The 8,696-nt window shown below is 34.7% G+C and overlaps 1 protein-coding gene across 1 annotated transcript; it reads right to left on the bottom strand.

The window, feature by feature from the left end:
• Positions 1 to 3,912: 3,912 nt before the first annotated feature.
• Positions 3,913 to 7,742, bottom strand: LOC128996887 (uncharacterized protein K02A2.6-like). The gene is made up of 5 exons (XM_054422417.1): positions 7,635 to 7,742; positions 6,843 to 6,998; positions 6,476 to 6,584; positions 5,687 to 6,223; positions 3,913 to 5,141 (listed from the first exon to the last, which is right to left on the bottom strand). The coding sequence occupies exons 1-5, from the start codon at positions 7,740 to 7,742 to the stop codon at positions 3,913 to 3,915; spliced, it is 2,139 nt and encodes a 712-aa protein (XP_054278392.1).
• Positions 7,743 to 8,696: the final 954 nt, after the last annotated feature.

Below are 8,696 nucleotides of genomic sequence, written 5' to 3'. Positions count from 1 at the left end.
GTTAAAAGGAGAATATTAGAGCGTTGAGAGAATGACGTGGTCACTACCATGTCCAAGGCACATCTACCCGACGCTGCTCACTATCTAGCCGGTCGGGGGAGGGGAACATCCCGATCAAAGTTCAATTCTACAGGTGAGCGTATTGAAAATGAAAACTCAAAGGATTGGATTGCTTACAATAAAATAAAATCTTTACCTTGATTCTAATAACTCTAGTAAAAACTAAAAAATCTATAATTTGTTTGGTTACAAAAATATAAAATAAAATACCCTGCAATGTGCAAATAAAAACCTTTTTAAACCTTACATATTGTAATTAAATATCCAACAGTGTTTAAGGACAATTTTACTTCAGGGCTGATTGGTCAACGATACAGCTCTGATAATCATCATATGATTGGAGCTATAAACGGCGTCCAACGCCGATGTATTGTATATCCTGATTCACCAATAGGACGACATTTATGATCATGGTTTGAAGAGGCAATTGATGAGTCCCAGCTTTGGCCATTGTTTGAAAACAGAACAGGATGAAAGCAAAATTATAACATCGATTGTTTCTAAATCTGATTCTCGGAAATAAAAGTTTCCATCACTATTAGCGAAAGTGGTTCTTTTTAGTATGCAACCGTATTTTAAAAGCGAGTTGTAGCAAAGCTTGGAATTACGATTAAGTACCAGACACTTTTGTTCCGTGTAACGAACAACTATTTTCATCATACTCTTGAAATAACCTTCTAATCGTTACGTTCTAATTGTGTATCACATATTTATGTTCGCAACTACTTATTTAAAATTAGCTGTTATACATTCAATAAAAAAATAATAGTGCTGTGCCCTATTGGTTGAAAATATTAGGGCTGTACCATAGAATGCTTTTGAACATAATAGAACCAACTAATTTAGTTGAAACATATGTCTTCTTTAATTTATTTTAAATATGAATACTCATAAGGTTAACATGAGAAACTCCAGGGCCACTGGGTGGAGCACAAAAGGATTTTTGAGATATGAATACTCTATATATTAAATCGGGAATGTCGGCTATCATAATGCCATTTTTCAGCCCAACCCGGCCAGTAAATGCGTGAAAGAGCCCAAACAAACTAACTAACAAACACACAAACTTTCACATTTATGATATGATGAAATAAAAGTATGATAAATCATACTGATATTATAAATGTGAAAGTTTGTGTTTGTTTGTTCGCATGTTTTATTGTTTATTTATTTGTTCGTTTGTTTGAAGTTCAATCACGCATTAACTACTGGTCGGATTTGGTATGATGATAGTTCACATTTCTGATTAACATATTCTGAACACAAAAATCCGTTCGGACTCCGACAGTGGCTCTAGAGTCTCCCATATTAACCTATGAGTATTCATATTTAAAAGGAATTTAAGAATTTTGCCAGCTATTTCAACTACACTCTATGATATTCAATAACAATAAATTAATAGCAATATGTTTACCGACATTGTGCAGCACTGTTAAATCTTTTTGCATTTATGACAACAGCTGAATTTGAACCAAACAGCAACAAAAAGCTGTGAGAACTTAACTTTTTCTATTGTTTAGGTGCAGTGTAACATTATGGCTATGGTAGATGTGCTATACTATAGGCTAGTATGCCATAAATTATAATCTACCATGAACCAAATTTTCTTAAAAACATATTCTCTCATATTGCAAACGCAAAGCACAAGTAACTGCAATAAGAATTTTATACTTATACGCCAACCTTGTAAGATGGACACCACTCTGCTAGTATACAATATATACATTTGAACGGATGGTGCAATGTGTGTTTGTTTGTATGTATGAATGCTTGCACAAAGATCTCGAAAACGGGTTCGAAGATTTTCAAACGTTGTCTTTTTTTTATTTATGGCCTAAAAACGTGTTTGGTGACAGCCACTACCTCAAAAAATTCGCATTTTCTTCACAACTCATTTTAAAATTTAGAAATATTACATCAGCCTTATGGATTGCCAAGTAACTATGTTGTTTGAACAAAATAATAAGGAAAAGGTAAACAAGAGGCTTATAACAAGTGTGTATATCAAGCCATCCAAAGTATACTAGCAAATTGCATAATATAGGCAACAAGAAAGGGAAAACATCGGTTGTTACCATTGAGCAACGATTACACTGAAGATTCCTCGTTATAGGAGAAAATAGATCCTATCAAATATCGATTATTTTACTTGGCCCTCTCCAACCAAAACTTAATCCCCAAAGTACTGAAGCTACTGTTAGCAAACTTTGGCTTAACAGTGAAATAAATATTTAATAATATGATATTTATTTTATTTGAATTATAATTTAAACAACAAACTCAACTAGCTGGTTAAATCAAAACAAACCGTTAAAACAATATTCATGTAAATAAACGAGTGATTTTTACCATCGACGATAAAATAATTTAATGTGTTGTGGATTGCCAGGTTAAAATGTCCATCTTAATATAAATTACAATTCCACTGAAACTTCATAGTAAAAGCCAAAATTAGTTGTAAATACAAGGTGAGTTCCTTTTATATAAATGGCCTTTACAATCGGAATAAACTATACCGAGCCATGGCTCGGATCCCTGGTACTTTAAACTTATAACGATCAATCTTTACAAAACAGTTGCTGTGTGAGAGAAGAAAATCTCTCGGTTGTTTCTATTGTGTACAACTACAATGAAACTGCGGACGTTACTAAACTTCTTTATCAAATAAATTATTTTACTGTCAAATGATCGTTTACATTTTAATAACAGACAGTAGACTAACCTTGTAGATCAGCTTAAAACAAATGATAATTGTATGTTTATATCTGGTATTTATAACATTGATCTTATATTAACAAAATTATTGTAACTATACTAACTTAATAATCAACTTTAACCAAACACAATGTTATAAACACTAGTATAAATACATACAATAATCATTTGTTTTTTAGGCTGATACATAAGGTTAGTCTATTGTCTGTTATTAAAATGTTAATTATCATTTGACAGTAAACTAATTTATTTGATAAAGATTGTTCGATGACGTCCGGAGTTTCATTGTAGTTGTACCATTTGTAGTTGTGTAATTCCTTGCAAAGGGGTGTTCCTGGGTTTTAATAAAGCTTGATAAAAGTTCAGTCCATCTTGACGTGATCTCAAAAGATTCTTGAACAGTTTTACTGCCGACTATGTTTTACCGTTCGCTTGGTCGTATTACGGAGGGTATAAAAATATCTTGAAATGCCAATTTTGAGCGAAATCATGAAAAATTTGAATCATGAGGGGCATTCCACTATCTGCAACTACCACTTCTGTTATTCTAAACCTGCAAACAATTCTTAGCAAAATGTTATGTTGTTATAAAATGTTACTTTTGCATTATGTTACCATTTTCAATTTAAAAAATTATGAAAAATAATCACAAACAATGAAATAGTGAACTCTACCTTTGTTACATTTTCAAATAATAACTAAATTAGTTCAGTAGAATCAAACTCATACTTTAATGTAAACAGAAAAACTAATACAAACAAAACAAATACAAAATAACAGGTGATCATTAATTGATATACACATATGGTCTTAAGTCAGTACATCAGTTAAACACATCAATTCTCCCCTCTGAAATGTTTTGGTAACGTTATTTCACATTTGAGTAGTTGGTCAACATGACGCCTCCAGACAGTTCCATCGTCCATTTGTACTTTATACAGAAGGTTGCTTTCCCTTTCCAATATTCTTCCAAAACTCCACTTGTCTTTTGAGTTTGAATAATTTCTAGCTTGTACTATGTCTCCCTCCTTAAAATATCTTGTTGGTTGCTTCACATGTTCAGTTTCTTGTTTACGTGTAGGATGTAAAAGAGCTATGTGTGTTCGAATCTTCCTGCCAAACATCAAGGAGTATGCATCACAGCCAGATGAATTTTGAGGTTTGACGTAACTGCATAAGCATTCTGAAGAGTTTGACATCTAGTCTCCCTCCCTCGTCTTCCATTGCTCTTAGGGACTTCTTCACAGTCTGGACATAACGCTCAGCCTGCCCGTTTGACGAAGGGTGGTAAGGAGCAGTTGTTTTGTGGACCACCCCGTTTTCTGATAGGAACTGTTTGAAGTCGCTAGACGTAAATTGACTTCCATTGTCAGAAACCAAAATCATGGGAAGACAAAATGTAGCAAATAGTTTTCTAAGTTCTCTTGTGCAAAATTCTGTAGAAGTATTCTTAGTAGGTATTACCTCAATCCACTTAGTAAAGGCATCCACAATTATAAAGTACCACTGTCCTTGCATTGGACCAGCAAAGTCTATATGTAACCTTTCCCATGGTCCCTGGGGAGCAATCCAGGGATGATTTTGTTCCTTTCTTGGTTCATTTTGTTTCAAACGGCATTGTTTGCACGATTTTGCCAATTGCTCTATATCTCGGTCAATATTCTTCCATGCACAATAGCTTCTGGCTAGGGATTTCATTTTCTCCATGCCTAAATGCCCAATATGAAGTTCATCAAGAACCTTCCTACGAAGGGATTGTGGTATTAAAACTCGACATCCTTTGAATATACATCCGTCTTGAAGTGTTAATTCATTGTCATGGTACCCAAAAGCTTCCACTGATTTACCTTCTTCAAGTGCATGTAGTATTGGTTGAAGGTCTTTGTCGTGGGCTGTTGACTTAGAAATTGTAGAACTACTAATTTGAAAATAATCGAGCTGACTAAGTTGAAAAAGGTCACAGTTGTCCCTGCCTTTAGTTGAAGCATGCTCAGTTGGGAACCGAGATAAAAAATCTACGTTAGCATGATCTGATGTTCTTCTGTATTCAATTTTGTAGTCGAATCCAGATAGAAAGTGTGCATAATTAAATAATCTAGTTGCAGATATTGATGGTAGTGTTTTTGTGGGGCTGAATATGGATACGAGTGGCTTGTGGTCAGTAATCAGAGTAAATTTCCGTCCATAACAGTACGGGAAAAACTTCTTAAGCCCCCAGTAGATGCCAGTGGCTTCCTTGTCAATTTGGCTGTAGAGCTGTTCACATTTTGTCAAACTGCGTGAGGCAAAACTTATCGGTCTCTCACTTCCATCGCTGTAACGCTGTGAAAGAATAGCACCAAGACCCACCGGAGAGGCATCCGTTGCTAGTACCAGAGGCAAATCAGGATTATAATGTACAAGGACGCGATCACTTGCTAATTCTGATTTGACCTTTTGAAAACTATTCTCACATTTTGAGGTCCAATCGTAGCATGCGTCTTTTTTAGTAGCTGGTTGAGTGGGTGTAGGATTGTAGCTAAATCTTTTATGAATTTGTTGTAGTAGTTTATTAATCCAAGAAATTTGCGAAGTTCTGTTACGTTTTCTGGTCTTTTGCTGTTTAAGATGGATGAGACTTTTTCCTTTGTTTTATGAATACCTTGAGCATCAATTATATGTCCCAGATATTGCAGGCTAGTTTGAAAAAACTTACATTTTTCTCTGTTCAATTTTAAGTTTTTACTTTTTAATCTTTCTAGAACAACCTTTAATCTTTTCATGAGTTCTTCAGATGTCTTACCTTGTATAATAATGTCATCAAAAAAGCATTGCACTCCGCAAATACCTTGTAAAGTTTTGTCCATGAACTGTTGCCAAAGTGAAGGAGCAACTTTGACACCAAACATCAAACGATTATTTTTGTACATACCTTTATGTGTACTCAATGTTTGCATGTGTGCGCTGTCCTCATCCATTTTCATGTGAAGATATGCGTTGGAAATATCTAGCATGCAAAATACTTTTCCTCCGTTCATTTGAGAGTGGATTTCTTCAATTCTTGGAATAGGGTGGTTCTCATCTTTTATTACTCTGTTCAGTGTTACTTTGTAATCGGCACAAATTCGTACTTGTCCGTTTGGCTTCACCACTGGTACAATGGGAGTTCCCCAGTCAGAATGGTCAATCTTTGTTATAATGTTACAGTCTTCAAGTCTTTTCAATTCATTTTCAACTTTACTTTTAAGGGAAAAGGGTATTTGTCTTGGTTTTACAAATATAGGTGTAGCATCGTCTATAAGTCTATAGTGTCCCAGATACTCAGGTATCTCTCCAATTTTACCATCAAAAACTTCCTCAAAATCACTGAGGATGGTATCAAGACTTTCAGGTTGTATTGCTTTCACATTTTTTATCTCAGCCCAATCTATTGTCACTTCTCTGAGCCATTCTCTTCCAAATATAGCATCTACATTTTGTTCAATAAGGTAGAGTTTTCCAACAAATTTTTGCATCTTGTATGAGCATTGTACAAATGTCATACCCTTGGGATTGATAGGTTCACCTGTGTATGTTCTAAGTTCGATGTTGGTTTTAAATACTTTTGTACGTACATTCAGTTTTTTAAAATCATCATAGGACATTGTACTAAGGGCTGCGCCTGTATCCAATTCCATTGGTACAGTTTTTCCTTCAATCGATATGTCAAGAATGAATTTACCTTTTTGTCTGTCACTTAGTACATTAATTTCATGTTCATACTCACTGCCTTTCTCTGAGTCATCTTGAGTCTGGTATTGCTCCAAATTTCTGTTAGTCTGGTTCTTTTTCTGTAAGCATACACTTGCTATGTGTCCAATTTTAGTACATTTTCTGCACTCAGCATCTATAAATTTACATTTGTTAGCTCGATGAGAAGGTGAACCGCATCTGTAACATTTCCCTTTTAGATTGTCAAATTTTGTGTTGGGTCTCGTGCCGGTTTCTTGAAATGTTTGTCGATACAACATTTTCTTTGGCTTGTTCCTATCACTACTATTGGAATCCACCCTGTTCAAATCAAGGTGTTCCATTGTTTTGCGACATACAGTTTTGCTCTCAGATTTAGCCAGTTCCATTGCCGATGCTTCGTTAACAATGTCTTTGTACGTGCGTTTCTCTCGTCCTTGAAGAAGTTTGGCTCGAATATCTATGTCATTCAAACCACGAATAAACTGAAGTTTAAGAAACATCTCTGCAACCGACTTTCCACAATCACAATTAAAGTCACAGTTGCTAGTTAATGTCTTAAGTGCTATTGAGAATTCATTTATGGATTCATGTTCTTGTTGAGTACGTGAAATAAACTTGTGTTGTAAAGCCCATTGACTTGGCTGTGGTTCTACAAAATCCTTTAGTATCTGAACCAACTCACTGTAGTCTTTTGTAAGTGGGTTTTCAGGTGCACATAAATCATAAAGTTGTTGGTGTAACTGGGGTGTAAGAGCGTGTAGTAGCATGTAAACTTTAGCATTACCATCTGTACTTAGATTTTTAAGATGTAGGAATATTTCAAGTCTCTTTATGAAATTTGTAACCGTTTCATCTGGGTGAAAAGGTGTAAAATTTATACTACCCGACAATGAGGACCCGGGAATTGAACTATGTGTCGCCTCAGATGGATTGCTAATTGGGTGAAGTGGTGTAGACCTAGTGTTGGAACATTCATTCTTAATTAACTCTTGCAGTTTTGTTGTAAGATTTAAATACTTATCCTCAACATTACATCTACATTCTATTTCATGGTGCAAGTTTTCTTCATCGGTTAATGTATCAATTTGGTCCTGAATACTTTTGTAACGTTCCCACTGGTCAGCAATTGCTTTGAGTTTAACACTCACCTCTGTCACTGTAAGACTACCTTGAGACTGGAATCTTTCTGCCTTCTTCAACTGTCCTTTTACTACAGCTCGTGCTTTCTTTAGATTATTTAACTCTTGTCCGTCCATTCTTCGTTTTCCTCGTCGCCAATGTTACATTTTCAAATAATAACTAAATTAGTTCAGTAGAATCAAACTCATACTTTAATGTAAACAGAAAAACTAATACAAACAAAACAAATACAAAATAACAGGTGATCATTAATTGATATACACATATGGTCTTAAGTCAGTACATCAGTTAAACACATCAACCTTCCTAGGCAAAATCAATGGCGATGTTTTGCCAGGGTCTTGAGTTTTCTCAAGTATCAACGGTTCTCTTCGCTGATTTGGTGCATACATCTTCTAGGGAAATACTGTATATAATTTAATATGTCTCTACTCAAACAGGAACAGAAAAACACATCTTGTAAACGTCTTATACAAGCATCCAAGAATACTTAACATTGCTTGAACGGAACTGTCTACACCATATCTTAAAGCTATTAGCATAGGATTCGGGCCAGCAACATAATTTGTTTATATTTGAGATTGATGCCGGTTCTCTTCAAGTATTCGTGCATGCATCTGATCCCTGCTGAGAGGAATGCATTATTTGAACTGATTCAAATTGACTGTTCAAACTGATTGTTTCGTAATGAATTTCGTGTTAAATGTGGACTTTAATCTGTCAAAGTATATTTTATACATTAACGAAAACTTCCGGGGGATTTTTGACCAACCATTTTGACTTGGGTTTGAAAATGGGGTTTTGTACCCGAAACAAGTCACCCTAGACTAATTATTAAAATACTGAAGGACAAAAGGTACGTAGCCTACCATATCAGCCATTAAAAAGATAACATACGTATTCATTTAGAAAGGTAAAAAAATACCATTTTTAAATCATCGTGTATACAAAATTCTTGAAAATGTCAAATACAGTATAATCTAACAGATTTAACCTATCGTCAATTTCGTTAATACTATATTTTAATAAAGCATTAGTAATTGTTCGTGCAATATATTATCATTTTAATT

Source organism: Macrosteles quadrilineatus, unplaced genomic scaffold (assembly GCF_028750875.1).
Source record: "Macrosteles quadrilineatus isolate MER2022 unplaced genomic scaffold, UCM_ALF_1.0 Scaffold_1__1_contigs__length_201487025, whole genome shotgun sequence".
NCBI classification, from domain to species: Eukaryota; Metazoa; Arthropoda; class Insecta; order Hemiptera; family Cicadellidae; genus Macrosteles; species Macrosteles quadrilineatus.
The sequence above is the reverse complement of the archived record's forward strand: the minus strand, read 5'-3'. Positions and strand labels throughout refer to the sequence as shown.